Raw genomic sequence first — 17,271 nt, 5'->3', positions numbered from 1 at the left:
TATTTATTTATTTATGAGAGAGAGAGAGAGGCAGAGACACAGGCAGAGGGAGAAGCAGGCTCCATGCACCGGGAGCCCGATGTGGGATTTGATCTCGGGTCTCCAGGATCGCGCCCTGGGCCAAAGGCAGGCGCTAAACCACTGCGCCACCCAGAGATCCCAATACCCAAGTTTTTGAGAATGATTCAAAACCAAATTAATATTAAATACAAGTGAGATGAGTGGATATTGAGCAATTGCCAATACCAAGTTTGTACTTGGAGCACATGTGCATGTTTGTGCACATCACTCTGATGTTAGCTTTGGGGGCACATCTGTGTTGATGATGTCAGGCAGAGTATGCTTTGCATCGGGCTAAGATAGAGTTTGCTCTGTCTAGGATCCTTTGTGGAATTCTGGGTTGCCTTAGGGAAGGGTGTACGTGTCTTACATACTGAGATCCAAAGGAACTCTTCCTTCTTAAAGAGGGACACAGGGTAATAGGAAGGACAATACTGTGCATACAGATATCTTCTAACTTCCCCACTTTGCAAGTTTTCGTGTATGCTGGACTATTTTGTATTATCTAAGCAACTTCAGGGAATTTTTTTCTCTATCCAGAATGGCTTATTAAAAAAGAATTAGGTATTGGCAATGCCCTAGTCTCTCTAAAGGATTGTGTTCAACATCTTCCATTCCACCATCTGTGACGCTGGGAAGTAGACTAAGACCTGTGCTTTTGGGGCATAGAAGACAGAGCACCAGCTATGGGGCAGGTGTCCTGCCTCTGCCCATGTGACCTTCTGCTTGACTTCTCTGGGTTGAATTCTAAATATTAAAAATCCCTTTCTGCTGTTATTTTTTTAAAGATTTATTTATTTATTCATGATAGACCTAGAGAGACAGAGAGAGAAAGGCAGAGACACAGGCAGAGGGAGAAGTGGGCTCCATGCAAGGAGCCCGATGCGGCACTCGATCCCAGGACCCCAGGATCGTGCCCTGGGCCAAAGGCAGGCGCCAAACCGCTGAGCCACCCAGGGATCCCCCCCTTTCTACTGTTATTTTAAAGCCCTCCGGGGAAAAAAAGGACATCAATGATTTTCAAAATAAGGGGAATACTTGTAAAATTTAGGAAATAGGTTTAGGGTTCAGATCACTTATCTGTTTCTATCTATCTATCTATCTATATATATATATATATATATACACACACACACTGTTTAACAAAGACATATTTAAATTTTACTATCAAGTAAATGAATAACATCAGCTAAGGTATGTCTTCTGCTTTCTGAGGTGTGACTATCCGCAGTTCAGTGTACATGTCTAATTTTTATATTCTGAGATCTGACAGGTCTCACTTGAGACCATTTCACCTGTGGGATGCCCTGTATAGGTTTTACTTTATTCATCTGTGTATATTAACTGTACCTCTTTGAGATAAAGATAACCGTTTTCCTTTTTTTAAGAGAGAGCCATGGGATCCCTGGGTGGCTCAGTGGTTTAGTGCCTGCCTTTGGGCCCAGGGCATGATCCTGGAGTCCCGGAATCCAGTCCCACATTGGGCTTCCTGCATGGAGCCTGCTTCTCTCTCTGCCTGTATCTCTGCCTCTCTCTCTCTCCTCTCTCTCTCTCTGGGTCTCTCATGAATAAATAAAATCTTTAAAAAAAAAAAAAGAGAGAGAGATCGAGCAAGCAGGACAGTGGTGGGAGTTAAGAGAGATGAGGCAGAGAGAGGGAGAAAATCCTCAGCAGACTCCACACTGACCGTGGAGCTGCCCAGTGCAGGGCTCAGTCGCATGACCCTGAGATCATGACCTGAACCAAAGTCAAGAATTGGACACTTAACAGACTGAGCCACCCAGGTGCCCCAAGATAGAGATAACTTTTGAATGAAAGGTTCATACTTTCATTATGCATTTCTCTTTCTGGAGCAGAAATGTTATAATTCTCTTAAATATCCTCTTAATGCAAATAAAGAAAAATAATGGCAAATATCGTATATTAAGTGGCCTTGAATGTTAAAGTTGGAAGCATGGCTCCCTTTTCCCCTTTTCCAACATGGCTGGAAGAAATTGGGGTTTAATAGTGTCACTGCTTGGTTGTTTTGCAGGTTCTGGGCGAGTCGATGGCAGGGATTTCGCAGAACGCCAAGACTGGGGACCTCCCTGCCTTTGGGGAGTGTGTGGGGATTGCGTCCAAAGCCCTCTGTGGGCTGACAGAGGCTGCAGCCCAGGTAAGGGCCAGGCCCCCATGGCCCCTGATGTAGGCCTTCCAGCCTCTGTCCTATGCTAGAGTGAGGATACCAGGAATACCACACCCCGGTGAGAGGCATGTGTGAGCTCCAACTGAAGCTTCTTCCCCAGCCACCATCATAGAAACCATAGTAAAGCAGAGGTTCCTGTGCTGGTTGGGGCATTTAGACAAGGCAACAGCCAGTTACCCCCCAGGAGCAGAACAGCCTGATAAGGACAGTGAGATTCTGAACATTGTGGGCCCATCATAAGGGTTCAGAGACCAGATTAGGGTTTGTTTTTCTTTTAAGACCACTTTTACAGAGGAGAAAAATGAATATTACATAATTCCCATTCTCTCTGAGGCTTTAAAATTGCAAAAATCTTCGTCATGCTCTTTTTAGGATCAGAGGGAGAAAAATTTTGATACCATCCTGCAGAGACATAATCGGGCATGTTCCTTGCTTTGGTGCCACTGTCCTCTGCATCTCTAATAATAATTCTTGGGGTCATGTGACTGAAGCTTCAAAAATTGTCGGCATTTACCTTGAAGGATTTACCATTTGACAGTCACCCCGAGGCTGAGAGATTTTACTGAACCAAAGGGAAACGTCCCTAGTTTGGGGGATGAAATTGTTCTTATCCTGCCCCTCAAATCTCTCGGGAATGACTTAAGGTTAAAATTCCCATTAACAGTTTCGTTCTTTCCCTCTGATTTGACTAACACATCCACAGGGCTTAAAAGAGAAGACCTTCTCTTACAGCCTCTTGTCCTCTTCGAGACCAAATAGTACCTTCCCCCCCCCCCCACCCGAGCCATCATACTCATTCTCCTTACTTACTATTGGATATACTGGCCTCAACAATAAGGAAGCAGTTGGCTATGAGATGAGAAACTTTCATGCATGGCAGGCTCCAGGGTTGGCCAACCCAGCAGCTCTATGCCATTGGTCTCCACTCACATTTTTCTGTCTCTGCCAGCCAGAGAGTCAGCCTCACACTGAGCCTGGGTACCCTCATGGTCCCAAGATGGCTGCCAGCAGCACACAGGGCTGCTTTCATCCTTATTCAGGCCCCATTGGAAAGCTGCTTGAGGCTTTCTTAAGAACAGAGAGACTTTGTTCTCACAAGCCTGCAGGAGACTCTGCTGCCATCAGCTCGTCTGTCCTTAAACCCTTACTGATGAGATTACCCTGACCAAACCTACACCAAGGAGCTCCTGATTATGCTGCAGGCGCATTGCCAGGCCCTCGTCCCCTACAGGCTCATCTGGGTCTAAGCTGTGCTTTCCTCCTCCCTTTTCAGGCTGCATACCTGGTGGGCATCTCCGATCCAAATAGCCAGGCGGGCCACCAGGGCCTCGTGGACCCCATCCAGTTCGCCAGGGCTAACCAGGCTATCCAGATGGCATGCCAGAACCTGGTGGACCCTGGCAGCAGCCCGTCACAGGTAACCACGGGGTAAGAGTGTGAGGTCTGTGAGTCCTTAAGCTCCTGGAAGTGGTTTGTGGGAGACTGTGAGAAATGAGTAAGGAATACTGTTCTTTCAGAGCTTGCAAAGCCAGCTAAATGCAGTGCTGTGGATAACAACTTGAGGGGGGAATATTACAAAATGTGGTAAGCGTGGCAGTGTGTCAGGGCTTTCAGATGAGGTGCTGCTAGGCAGTAGGAGTAGAGTAATTACTGTGAGATTCATCGGGAGTCTCATGATTTCATTCAGGTCAGAGAACATGGGTGGAGGGCTTGTTCTGTGCTCAGCAGTAAGGGTCAACACAAGTAACCTGATCATGTAGGCCCTGGCTCTAACTCTGTTGGAGAAAGCTTGGAAGATGGGGGTTGCCAGGATGTGATAGAGCACCAGGGATGCACAGAGAACATATGAGGAGCTATCAAGGTGCACATCACAGAGATGGTGGCACTGAGCCAGGCCTCAAAGTCTAGTTAGAATCCAAAGTGCCTAAAGGACCCACAGAGGCGTTTTAAGACTAAACAGTATGTGCAACGCTCCATATCCAAGTAGCAGGGAGCCTTGTTTAAGCAGCTTGTGCTAAAAGGAACAAGAACTGGCCCGTAGGGTTACCAGAGGCAGCCCGTGAGTGCCATGTCCACTGTGAACCCCAAGACCAGCATTCTTTAGGCAGGAGGAGGAGCCAAGTTAAGGAGGCACTAGAGGGACCCTCTGACCTGCCTTCCAGCCTGAGAGCTGATGTGGAAGATGTCAGGGCACCTGACACTCGTCTCTGTCCAGTTAAAGACAATGGGGTGTTACCAGCCTCAGTAAAGTGGGTTAGGTGGGTTCAAGAGAGTTGTTGGGGTTAAGGGTGGGGCCCGGGAGATGCTGGACCCAGACCCCTTACTAGGGCCTGCAGTCCCCCTGTGAGTGAGGAAGGAACTGATGCACGTTGGTGTTTATTTTCCTCATCTAGACCTGGACTCCAGTGTGGTGGCCATGAGCTGCACATGGCCATTAAGCCCTTGAAATGTAGCTGGTCCAAACTGTGATGGGCTGTAAGTGTAAAATACACACTGGATTTTGAAGACTTGATATGATAAGAAAAGATAATGAGATCTCAGTATTCTTAAATTGATTACCTGGTGAAATGGAATATTTTGGATCTATCAATTTAAATAAAAGAAGTTATTGGAATTACTTTCTCTTGTTTCTCTACTTATTTTAATGTGGCTACTAGCAAATTTAAAATTTCATATGTCGTCCACATTATACTTCCGTCAGGCAGCACTGGCCCAGACCCTCGACCATGTGCCTCCTGGCCAGGGATCCTGAAGCAGAGCTGATCCCCTCTCCTTTCAGACTATCTGGAGTCCAGCCCTCTCCCACTCCAGCAGCACCTCCTTTCCTTTTGTTTATTCTCTCTTACTTAGCCTCTCTTGGCATGGTTTTGGGGCAGCAGAGCTAGACATGCATGTTGTAATCACATGGGCCCTAGATATGTGAGCTGAAGAGGAACACGGGGCTCGGGACCAGGGTGGACTCCTCTGACCTGCACCCCTCTGCACTGACTATGGGGTGCTGCAACCCAGCTCCATGCTTTGTAGGTTCTGTCAGCGGCCACCATTGTCGCCAAGCACACCTCGGCCCTGTGCAACGCCTGCCGCATTGCCTCGTCCAAGACGGCCAACCCAGTGGCCAAGAGACACTTTGTCCAGTCAGCCAAGGAAGTTGCCAATAGCACTGCCAACCTAGTGAAGACCATCAAGGTAGGTCACGGAACAGAGGTCTTAGGTGATCCCTGTGTCACCTGTTACAGTGGGGAAGGAAGTATGCAGGATTTCAGTTTTGCTCTCCTCAGGTTTGTGTCTCGTGAAGCCTAACACCTGATAGAAATCATTGAGATATTTATCATGAAAAACCAACAGCCTTGGTTGGTCTCCACTAACCTTCTTAAACTGGAGGGAGCAGGGTTGCCAAATTCTGTACTTGAGAAGCTTGGGGGCAGAAATGTGAAAGAGGTTGGCTATGAGGCATTGCTTGGCACTGTGTTTGGATAGCAGACACCCTGTGTTTATCGTAGCTGCTGCTACGGAGTGATTTTGAGCTCATTGGCTCCAGGGAGTTGCTGGTAGGGGGTCTGCCATTGTTGCTAGATATATCTGGATCTAGAGAAAAGGTGAAGGGGAGAAGGGAATGGGAAGCTTTGGGGAAATCACTTGAAAAAAATCAATTTAATCTACCCTGTGATTTCTATTCTGTTTATAGCTGCTTGAATGTTTGAAACAGAGCATCAGATTTTTAAAACAGAGCATTCCATGTTCATACCAAGTTCATCTTTGTGTTACAGGCCGTGGACTGATTGGGGGAGGGAAGTGGCAGGTACCCTGTGAGGAAGGAATTGCAGCAGCTGGCCTGGAGTAGGTATAGGTGGGTGATAAAGCCACAAACCCAGTCTGCCCCAAGCAGGGATCAGGCAGCTGCTGGCAGCTAACCTCAAAAGGAAACAGCCACACCTGGGAGAGCAGGCCACAGGCAAGGAACCCAGAACCCCCTTCCAAGCCTCCAAAGCAGTGTGTCACGGAAGGCAGGCTACCAACTCTGTGTAAACCCAGATCTGAGAGGGGAAGGCCAATGGAGGGTTAACGCGTATTTAGGGATTGTCACACACGTTGAGGTGGGGCGATCTGCTTTGTTACTGGGCAGGCCCTCGTGTAGTGCTACTCTGTCCTCTCCGGAGATAGCATGTGACACGCATCATTTTCCTTGCATGATGCTAAAGCACTTGAGTCATGTGGAGAAATCAGTCCAGAGGCGGAAGCTAGGGGAGAGCACGTAGTCCAGCAGCAGTTAGGAGCTGGTGGGTGAAAGCACAGGACGGTTAGCCCTGTCAGCAGTTTCTTACCGTTTAAACAAAGAGCCTTAAAAGAGTAAAGCCCGCCTATTTGAAGACCATAATAAGATAGGTTGGAAATAAATTAAAGCCAGTGAGCAGGTGCCCCTGGGATCGTGGTGGCTGCTCACCTTAATTACCATCATCGTTCATAGTATTCAAAATTAACAAAGTTTACATTTTTAACTCTTTGGTTTGTACAAAGCTCGTTTCCAAATGTTTGGTGTAGATTACTCATCCCAGTTCACAATACCACCCTGTGCTTGTCATCCTTGTTTTACAGTCTGGATACTAGGCGCTGGCAGGTTAAGTAACTTTCCCAAGGAGACCCAGCCAGTCAGTAACACATAGGAATTCAAACCCAGCTTCCAGAACCCCCACCCTTTCTACTCTTGATCCTGCTCTCACCCTGCCATGCTATCCAAATCCAGACTAACTTAGGACCAAACACCTTGGTGTGTTTGCACTCCTTGTGTGCAAACTGGGGGAGGCCAGGATGAAAGACAACAACAGTTGAAGGGAATGACATCACACATGGGTGGTTGCTGTATAATTAACCGACTTCAGTCACACTTGGCCATTTTCTGGTCGTTAGGAAACAGACTATATTTAGATGGAGCAAGGGAGGGGGAAAAAAAAAGAAAAAAAACCTGTTCTATAGAAACTCCTGGGAACCTTTCTTTTGTGCCTCCTCCTGCTCTAAGTCCTGACCTATCTCTGTATAAAGCATCTCTGCTACGATCTCCTCTCCTTTTCAGATTCTCCTCACGGTGTCAAACCCTCTTTGCAATTCCCGGCGGCAAATGAGCTCTTGTGATGGCCTGAACGATAGGCCTGTGCAGGAACATCAGAGGAGGGGTGCGGGTGATTGTTAGGTGGGGAAGATGAAGGCGTCGTCTCTATGAGCTCCCTGGGAAACAGCAGCTATGCACAAGGAACAGAAATGAACCTATTGCCCCTCGACTGGTTGAAGTGTGCTTGGTTTTTCAATTCTCACTGGGTGGCAGGGTTTGCCAGGGACAATGAGCCTTGTTCTTAATTTACTAATAGGAGACAGTAATAGTCCTTTCCCTGTAGCTCACCATACTGTATACTGAATAGACTTCCTATTTCAATGAATTGGTTAAAAATCCTATCATAGAACAAAACAAATGAATATTTAATTCTTTCAATGTTTAAGACTACTGCCCTCATAGCTGCATTTTGCTCTAAGTTTTAGGCTGCTTAGTCCTTTTTTTTTTTTTTTTTTTTTGCTTTTAACCATGAGGATGTGCCCACGCTGCCTAAATCCCAGCTGCCACACCTTTATAGACACACAAAAAAAAGGAGGGACCCCAGCCAGAGGAACATTGAAGACCAGGGAACAGACCTTCACAGTAGGTTATCAGGACCATTAGAATATGTGCCCCCAAGAATCTTAAACTTCGGGGCACCTGGGTGGCTCAGTGTTTGAGTATCTGCCCTTGGTTCAGGTCGTGATCCTGGGATTGAATTCCACATTGGGCTCCCCACAGGTAGCCTGCTTCTCCCTCTGCCTATGTCTCTGCCTCTCTGTGTCTCTTGTGAATAAACAAATAAAACCTTAAAAAAAAAAAAAAAGATTCTTAAACCTCTACCGATAGCAGTCTTCAAAATCCCGAAGCTTGGCTCAGCAGGAATAAATATCCTCACCTTCCTCCCTGGCTGACAGATTGCCCTAAATGCCAGCTGTAGTAGAAGCACACGACCCCTACCCACAACTGCTGTCTTTCCGCCGGTCACTCCACACAGGGTCACCTGCTTCTCTTTTTTCAGTCAGCTCATTACTAATCTCGAATCACATGTGTGGAATGGAATGCTATTTCAAATGTGCGCTCATTCAGGTTTGGGTACCAAGTAGAAATTGTACAACAGCTTTTCTTTTTGTGAGGAGTTGAAGCATGGCCTTGCCTCTAACAGCAGATGAAGCTCAAGTTTTAGGATTAAGCATACCCATGGTATACCAAAGATACCAGATCTAGCTCTTGTTAATTGAAGTTGACTTGACTATAGGTATGTCATCTTGGTCATCCTTAGATGACCAATGAGCAGATTTGCATATTCAGTTTACCTGGGTGGCTCCACCATCCCCAGAGTGGAAGCAGCATTCAGAAATGACATAATATCTGTGTAAACCATCCTCTCTGATGCCACCTCTAGTGGAAATAGCTTTTCCTTTTTGAAAATGAAAAAAAAAAGTGGTTGATAATAGCTTTGGTGTTGTGTTCCACATTCAAGATCCTGTCCCATAAATAGCAATGGGCTGCATGATACGTGATTTGAGTGCCCAGGCTCAAAAAATATATATATATCCTTTCTTCATCTATTGGCACTGTCTATGAAACTGCACAATTAGAAAACCATTCCTTGGGATGTACCTTGACCAATCATCTTTTCATTTTGATAACGTTCAAGTAAAGGTTGGTGGCTTGACCAGATGCCTGCCTTCCTAATAGGCCAAGAGGGCTGTATAAGGTAGAAAAAGGGGACAGGAAGAGTGTAAGGAGATAAGAACAGGAGGAAGGAGTGGTATGAAAGGGAGGCTTGTCATCTTCCATTGAGCTAGAAGTCTCATCATCCCTGCTGGAGGGAGTGTGATTGGCCACTGGTGCAACTGGGATTTGAGTTCCTTTGACACCGAAGTCCATTTCTGCCATCCGTCTGCTACTGGTGTGCCCATGTCAGGGCCACTCATGTCAGGTTTCTGCTGCATAGTACCCACCCTGCCTCCCAGCATATTTCAGGTTGCTCTGAAGCCTCACCTCAAGGAATCCATGATGTTCATAGTGCAATAAGATTAGACTAACAAGATGCCATGTGGGTGACATGTGCTAACTCCCCATTTACTGAGCACAAAAGTGACGGTCAAAATGGAGGCCATGTGTGAGCAAGAAATAGCACATAGGGTTGCCACTGGGTCTGGAAAAATGGCAGAATTGGTGAGGTTAGAATAGAGGTCAGTGCCTACAGAGGAGTAGAGGCAAGCCATGCATGGTATTAGTGAAGATGATAAATTAGCCAGGCTCATGGGAATTCCTCTGAAAATATGAGCATGGTGGGATGTATAATTATTGTACTAAGCTGCCACAGCTTGATTGGAATGTAGTTGTTATTCAGAAATAGCCGTTAGAGCACATGTGCCAGCCTACTCTTGGCTTAACTGAAAAATAACGCTCTCATCTCAGATCTGGTTTGTTTCATAATGCTGGCGCCCTGGTTTTTTGTTCACTAATTGTCTAAATTGGCTTTTATATATTGCTCACAACAGTTGAATTAAAAGTTTAATTGGTCATTTAATGGGGAAATTTATATTCTTCTACAGATATAACTGCCTTCTCAAATGTAACCCTTTGCCGAGAGGAAGGGACCCTGTCGTTGTAGTGTGTCCCCTCCCCACACAGTCTGCAGGTTCTAACAGTCTTCTTCAGAAGGTGGGGTCAGGTGTTGGGGAACCACAAGTCCAAGGGTTAACCCTTTGTTAAGCAGCCTTTCATGAATTACAGGATGTCTTCCTGGATTCTTCTCATCTAGGCCATTAGTCAACAGAGTGATCACTCAGTGCCACCTGCTATTTAAAAAAAAAAATACTGAAGCATAAGATGCATAGACAAAAACGTACATCATATAAGTAGAGCTCTGTGAACTTAAGTTGAATACACCTAGGTAACTATAGCTAGATCAAGATCTAGGGCATGATCAGCCCCCAGAAGCCCCGTTTGTGCCCCTTCATCTTATTTGCTCTGAAGGATGACCTGACTGCCAACACCCTAAATTAGTTTCACCTCTTTTTGTACTTGGCACACATGGAATCATACAGTAGGTACATTTTTGTTTCTGGCCTCTAAAATACTATGTGAGATTTGTCCATATTACTGGGGGTAGTTCTCGTCCATTCATTCCCTTTGGATTCATTCCACTTTTCTCATTTCAGAATGGTGGATATGGACACTTTACCTCCATAATTCATGCAGGGATATCCAAGTAAAAGAAAAATTGGAAGTGCTATGCAATGTAAAGTATTTTTATAATTTGGGAGGGAATAAACTTAAAGTGAAAATGGATGGGGAAGAGCCCAAGGATTATGGTGTGAAAAGTGGGGAAGAAAATGGTTCAGCTGCAAGGTCATATGAGCAGGAAGTTGGTGGACTTTGAGGTCAGCTGCCCTGTGAACCACATATTAAACTTTATTTCTTATAATTGCTGAGGCGCTCTGCTTAATGGCTTGATCTCTCCAATTATTTTTTATGAATTCAACAAACATTTTCAGTATTCGCATTAAACCACATACTTCCACTAGGAGATGATTACCTTGGCCAGGAGTGGTTTGTGCATTTCAATGGGATCATGTCTCTGTGTTTTCTTCCATCAGGCCCTGGATGGGGATTTCTCCGAAGACAATCGCAATAAGTGTCGCATTGCCACCGCACCCTTGATCGAAGCTGTGGAGAACCTGACAGCATTCGCATCCAACCCTGAGTTTGTCAGCATTCCTGCCCAGATTAGCTCTGAGGTAGGGAGTCTTTGCAGCAAAGATAATACTGGGGTCTTTGGCTAGTTCGTGTGGCACCAAATCCACATGAACAGTTAAGAACTCCAAAAGTTCTGTCTCGTAGAACGTTGTTGTCAGTGACAATACATGCACAGAGTTAATGAAACTCAAGATATACACGTATCTTAAGTGCTAATGCCTTAGCTTTATGTGTTGAACACAAGCTCTGTACTTAAGTTTGGGGCTGATTCTTTTCTTATTTGAAAATGATATTTGAAAATGATTCTTAAGAGTGAACATGGACCCACGTCCTTGCTATCCAGGCTCTATGTGAACCAGCCTCCATGGTTTCCTAACCTCTATGTCTCTTTCTGAAGAACACAGGTAGCGACTTGGCAAAGAATAGAACCTTCTAGAGCCCAACTCATTCACTTAATCTGTGCACCCTGCCCTTGACTCTTCTGCTGTTTGCTCCCAGGGTTCTCAGGCACAGGAACCGATCCTGGTCTCAGCTAAGACCATGCTGGAGAGTTCATCATACCTCATTCGTACTGCACGCTCACTGGCCATCAACCCCAAAGATCCGCCCACCTGGTCTGTGCTAGCTGGACACTCCCACACTGTGTCTGACTCTATCAAGAGTCTCATCACCTCTATCAGGTTAGTTTCTCCTCCAGAAATTGCTGGAGCCTACATCTAATCAGGGTGGAAGGAGGATAAGCCCAATAGGACTTTGATTTGATAGATGTAGCTGATCATTATCATCTTTTTGTTTGGCTTTTTGGGACCAGTGGTAGTTCTGGACACAATAACTAACCTAAACATTCACTCTATGTCAGAAACTGTTCTGAACATTTACCTATATTACTTTATTTCATCATCACAACAGCCTTGTAAACACTGCCATGGTCACCATTTAACTGATGAGAGAATTCATTCAGAAAGGACTTAGGTAGTATTCTCATGATCATCCCCAGGCCTGATGGCCTAGTCCCACTCCTAACCATTGTCTAGACCTAGGAGCTTAGGCAGAGAACACCAGTGTTTATTTAGCAGGATTTGAAGTTACTTTATCTTGTTAATAAGGCAAAAAGAATATTCTAGGTCCCACAGTAACTCTGGGCATCTCTGAACTCCCTGGCAATAACATGAACCTGAAAAATCTCCAGAGTTAGTGTAACATCTCTAAAGTTGACCAGTTAGTACTCCACAACGTGGAATACATCCTTTTCCTTAGCCATACTTTGGTTTTTTATTGCTTTTGAAACTCAGCCCCCCCCCCCCCAAAAAAAAGAAACTCAGCCCCACCGTTCTCTCACCTAATGCCTTACAAGGAAAAATCCACTAGATATTTTAACTCCTACCATAGGACTTTGTGAATAATATGTAATGTCGAGAGTATAGTATGTTTGTATAGGAAATAGCTCTGACCTTTTAAGAAAATAATAAGGGTCCTATGTTGAAGTCAGTGAAGTCTAAATAGTTTGATGAGTGGTTGTCTATCATCAGCCTGAGATGAGGAACAGCATCATGTCTTTCTCACTCAAAATAAATAGAGTTCACACGAGTGTTAAATTAAGAAATGTATGGGCTCTGCAGAGAGACATTCCTAAGCAAGGCTCAGGGGTTCACTCCTTAAATAAGCAATCAGACAGGTAGAAAGTAGATAGGGGCTCCTGGCCCACCATTGCTGCAGCAAGTTGTGAGACCTGAACCCTGAGGAATCTGTTTGACTTGCCCTGTCCTTCCAGGGACAAGGCCCCTGGGCAGAGAGAGTGTGACTACTCCATCGATGGCATCAACCGGTGCATCCGGGACATTGAGCAGGCCTCTCTGGCAGCTGTCAGCCAGAGTTTGGCCACGAGGGATGACATCTCTGTGGAGGTAGGCCGGGGCTCGGTGTCTGAATCAGAGGCCTCTGAAAGTACTTAAGAATCACAGCTTTGGGGAATGGGGCCAAACACATTTTTGATGCTGGCATTTCATCATAGAATTACCTTTATCCCTGGAACCCACCTGGGAAGTTTGTGGAGGGAATAAGGCAGATGCTGAGTAGAAAGGCTTTGGTGAAGGAACACATGTACTGCTGGAGTGGAAATTACAAACATGGCTGAAATTTGGGGGGAAATGATCGCTGTCAGATGAGAGTGTGTCAGTAAAGTGAGGTTACCGTATTCAGTCTAACATCAGTAGAGCGACCAAGACATGTAAATTTTGGAATATTTCCTTGTCATGTTTTATCAGTGCATTTTTTGACTAATGGGCATATTTAGCATTAAAGTCTACACATTTGGTCTACTCAGAGGTAAAGGATTTTGCACTAAGTTGCCCGATATCCAGTGCTGGGAACCTTTTGCACTATATTTTTAATTCAGAGCCATGGCCCTCTTTTGCCAATTTTTTCAATTAACCTGTCCAAAGGCCCTTGATTCATACTTCCTTCTTTCTGTTGAAAGAACTTGACACTCAGGAGGTGCTTAATAAATACGGATGGTCTGTTTACTGACATGTCCCTTACCACCAACGAATTCATCCACAGTGAACTTTGCCGCGGTCTCTAAGCAATAGGCCCAGAGTTGGTCTTGCTCATTTTTATTAATAGAGCTGCCAATTTTACTCCAGCTCTGCTCCCTTCCCCCACTGTCAAGAAAAGAAAGAAGAAGGGCACCTGGTTGAGCATCTGCCTTCCGCTCAGGTTGTGAATCTAGGGTTCCTGGACTTGAGTCCCACATCGGGCTCCCTGCATGGAGCCTGCTTCTCCCTCTGCCTATGTGTCTGCCTCTCTCTCTCTCTCTCTCTCTCTCTCTCTCTCTCTCTCTCTCACACACACACACACACACACACACACACACAAACACACACAAATAAATAAAACCTTAAAAAAAAAAGAAAGAAGAAATATTCTCATCCTATGCAGAATGTTAGAATTATTGTCAACTTTTTATTAAAGTCAGGACATGCATACAGAAAAGTGTGCATATCCTAAGTGCAGAGCTTGATGAATTATCACCAACCAAACACAGCTTTTAGTTAGTGCCCAGATCAAGAAGCAAAGATGACCAGCACCTCGGAACACCTGCTCAGGCCCCCACTCTTTCACCTGCCCTCCCAAAACATCCTCTGTCTTCACTTCCTCCCTAGGAAGAAAATCTCTCCCTTTGAGGAGTTCCCTTTGAACTATGTGTGCTTCCTCCTTATACCATGTTCATTTTAATAAGCCATCTGTAATAACATTGCTGAAATATTCTTGCATTCTTGACTATAATCACCTCGAGCAGATAGACAATAGTGAACTAAATGAGATCCTTCGAAGTGTGGATGTTTCTGCTTTCCTCCATCTTTCTATTTCTGTCTCTCTTTTTCCTTTTTATCCACAGAATTTTGTTTTCCATTTGGCATGTTAGATTGCTCTTCTCATTAACTTCTCATTAAGTCACCTCTGCTCAGAAACCCCAGCTTGGATACAGCATTGTTCAGAGGGAAAGCAGCACGGGCCAGAGTCTCATTACTGACAAGCAGAACAGTGTCACTTTGTCAGAAACTACCCTGTTCCTTGCTAGTCTATGGTGGTGATCTATTAATCCTGAATCCATCAAGCACATTTCCTAGGGCGAGTCCCACAAAGGATCTGGCCTGTTCTGCTATTAGCCACTAATGTCCACCTTGGAATTCTCCATCTCCCTCATGCACCAGTGTCACCCAGATAGTTGGCCTCTTCACAGCATGAGTACAGTTCTTCTCTCAAATCTGAGAAAGAAATACCTTGGGGGGGTGCAGTTTTTAATATTTGCATCCACATCGCTGAATACAATACAATGCGCTTAGAACCTGAGTTGAGTTCAGGGCATTTTCACAGTGTGCTTGTCTGGGAAATGGTCCTACTTTCCAAAAGCTTATCTCATTTTTTATATCAGCCTTTTCTCTCCTCCCCCACCCCACCTCCCCTTTCTTAAGGGTTCTTAGTTCTGAGGACACAGGCACCTGGATGTTCCCCCAGACCCCACATTAGTTCTCCCTGTTTGAACAAAGTTTTCTTCCCTCCTTGGAAGGGAAATGTTCCTTACTTCCAGTAGTTATGCTGAATAACTCAAAGTAAGGATATTGGTGACATCACTGAACACTGTGGTTGGTGTGAGTGAGGAGACAGGAGGAAGAGTATTCTTCAGACCTGCCTTTTGTCACTCATGGGTGGAAGTGTGGGGCCTCTAGTCCAGGGGAACTCCGGGACCCTGGGAAAGGCAGGGTGGAGTGGTAGCTACGTGGCTCACCCAAGAGAGGGATTATCCATTAAGGATATAGTAGATATTTTGGTATCCATTTCTCATGGCCTACTTGTCTTCTGCGTGGGCCTTTTTATTTTTAAATCAATGTGGCTACATGGTGAATTGCCGTAGGAAGAATTTGACAGCTCTCTCTCCTTATCAGGCCCTGCAAGAGCAGCTAACTTCAGTGGTCCAAGAAATCGGGCACCTTATCGATCCCATCGCCACAGCAGCTCGGGGAGAAGCAGCTCAGCTGGGACATAAGGTAATGTGCCCCAAGGGGATCCTGCTGAGGATCTGTGTGAACAATGTGGGGTGAGTGATATTGATCACTGACCACTTCAGGATCAGTTTTCACCCAGAGTTCAAACAGAAACTGGAATGAGATCTTTCTGGTTATAGTCAGATTTTCCAAGACAAGACATCTGCTGCCCTTGACCTTCACTGAATAAGCCAGAGATGAACGTTGACATTGCTAGTCTGCTGTCTTCCATCTTTTGTCCCTGGCTGGCTGGCCTCATTCTCGCATGTTTAGGGGTACATTGTTCTTCCATGGTTTCTAACAGTGACTGTTTTCACATATAAAGGAGCAAAGCAAACTTGCAAACTGCACTCTGGATAACCAGACCTCCTGGGCCACTCCAGAGGAACCCTTCAACTGTGAGCTCATACCCACATTGTAGAAGTACTGAATAATATTTTACCTGTTTTGGGGTTCACTTTACAAATCCTTCAAGGCTAGTTGACTTGTCTAGCAGCCTGTGCCTCAGTAGAGGGAGGGCAAAAAATTGGATTTTTAACCGCCTTCAGAGTTTCCTAACATTTATCAGTGCAGACATCAGTATTGATGTGCATATCAAGAAAACCGAGTGGCCAAAATCTTTTCAGCAGGTATTGATTTTAGAAAATCAATGTTCTTGCTTTTTCACATTGTGGAACAGCTGAAGGGCCTACTAAGCTTCCTGCTGGTTCAAAGGAGAGGTTTTTGAGATGTAAAATGACCAGTGTATCTGTATGCTTTCAAGTGTGGCAAATTTCATTTCTCAGCTGAGTTCCTTTATAATGAGAGAGGAGGGCTTGTCCACCTGTTCGAAGAGGTTTAGAGAATGTGGGGGCTGGCCTGAAGGTCAGAGCTCTCCCAGCAGGTGGGCTGGAGCATTGCCCATGTGCCTGCTGTGGGGAACTGAGTCTGCCAGAGTAGCCAGACTTCATTTCAGCAGTTACTTTTGTTTCCAGTAAGCATTTTGTAAGAAAATATATCTAGATTTCTAGAGCAACAATCCTTGTCCCTGTCCATATGGAGTTAGTATGGAAGATTAATTCCTATGTCAATGGGTGGCATCAAAAGAAAAATAAGATATTTGTGTCACGTGAGTTACAAATTTACTCTTGGCCCTTTGGCTAAACCAGTCTCACTTTCTAAAAGAGAGTTCTGGACAAAGGAAGCCTCTGCCCCTCCATCCAGAAGAACCCTGGACTGAGAGTTGATACCTACCTGGTCCATTTCTTATTACAACACTCAGGTGGGGGCCCAGAGATCACCTGGAACTGATAAATGCAAATTCTCAGACCACATGTATTAGTTATTTAGAGTGGCTATAACAAGTTTTACTATAAACTGGGTGCCTTGCACCAACAGAAATGGAATCTCTCTCAGAAGTCTAAAAACAGGGTGTTGGCAGAGCCCGACTCTTTCTGTAGGCTCTATGGGAGAATCCATTCTTTGCTCTTCTAGCTTCTGGTGGCCCTTACTGTTCTTTCACTATTATCATGCCAGTCTCTGCCTCTGTGGTCACATTGTCTCCTGCTTTTCTGTTTGTCTTCCCTTCCTCTGTCTCTTACTAGGATACTTCTTAACAGATTTAGGGCCCACCCAAGTAATCCAAGATGATCTCATTTTGAGAGCCTTAACTACATTGCAAAGATCTTTTTTTCCCAATAGGATCA

The 17,271-nt window shown here is 45.2% G+C and overlaps 1 protein-coding gene across 11 annotated transcripts in view; it reads left to right on the top strand.

The window, feature by feature from the left end:
* The window catches only part of TLN2 (talin 2), a 423,602-nt gene that overhangs the window by 329,060 nt on the left and 77,271 nt on the right, over positions 1–17,271 (top strand). For all 11 annotated transcript variants that reach the window (XM_055319645.1, XM_055319651.1, XM_055319650.1 and 8 more), the window contains 7 exons: positions 2,093–2,215; positions 3,519–3,662; positions 5,270–5,431; positions 10,943–11,083; positions 11,541–11,722; positions 12,814–12,946; positions 15,488–15,589. In XM_055319645.1, the coding sequence (XP_055175620.1) occupies positions 2,093–2,215; positions 3,519–3,662; positions 5,270–5,431; positions 10,943–11,083; positions 11,541–11,722; positions 12,814–12,946; positions 15,488–15,589 (987 nt within the window). The remainder of the gene's footprint in view (positions 1–2,092; positions 2,216–3,518; positions 3,663–5,269; positions 5,432–10,942; positions 11,084–11,540; positions 11,723–12,813; positions 12,947–15,487; positions 15,590–17,271) is intronic.

The sequence above is a fragment of the Nyctereutes procyonoides genome, unplaced genomic scaffold (assembly GCF_905146905.1).
Source record: "Nyctereutes procyonoides isolate TBG_1078 unplaced genomic scaffold, NYPRO_anot_genome, whole genome shotgun sequence".
NCBI classification, from domain to species: domain Eukaryota; kingdom Metazoa; phylum Chordata; class Mammalia; order Carnivora; family Canidae; genus Nyctereutes; species Nyctereutes procyonoides.
Note: the sequence above shows the minus strand (reverse complement) of the source record. Positions and strands in the feature narration are given on the sequence as shown.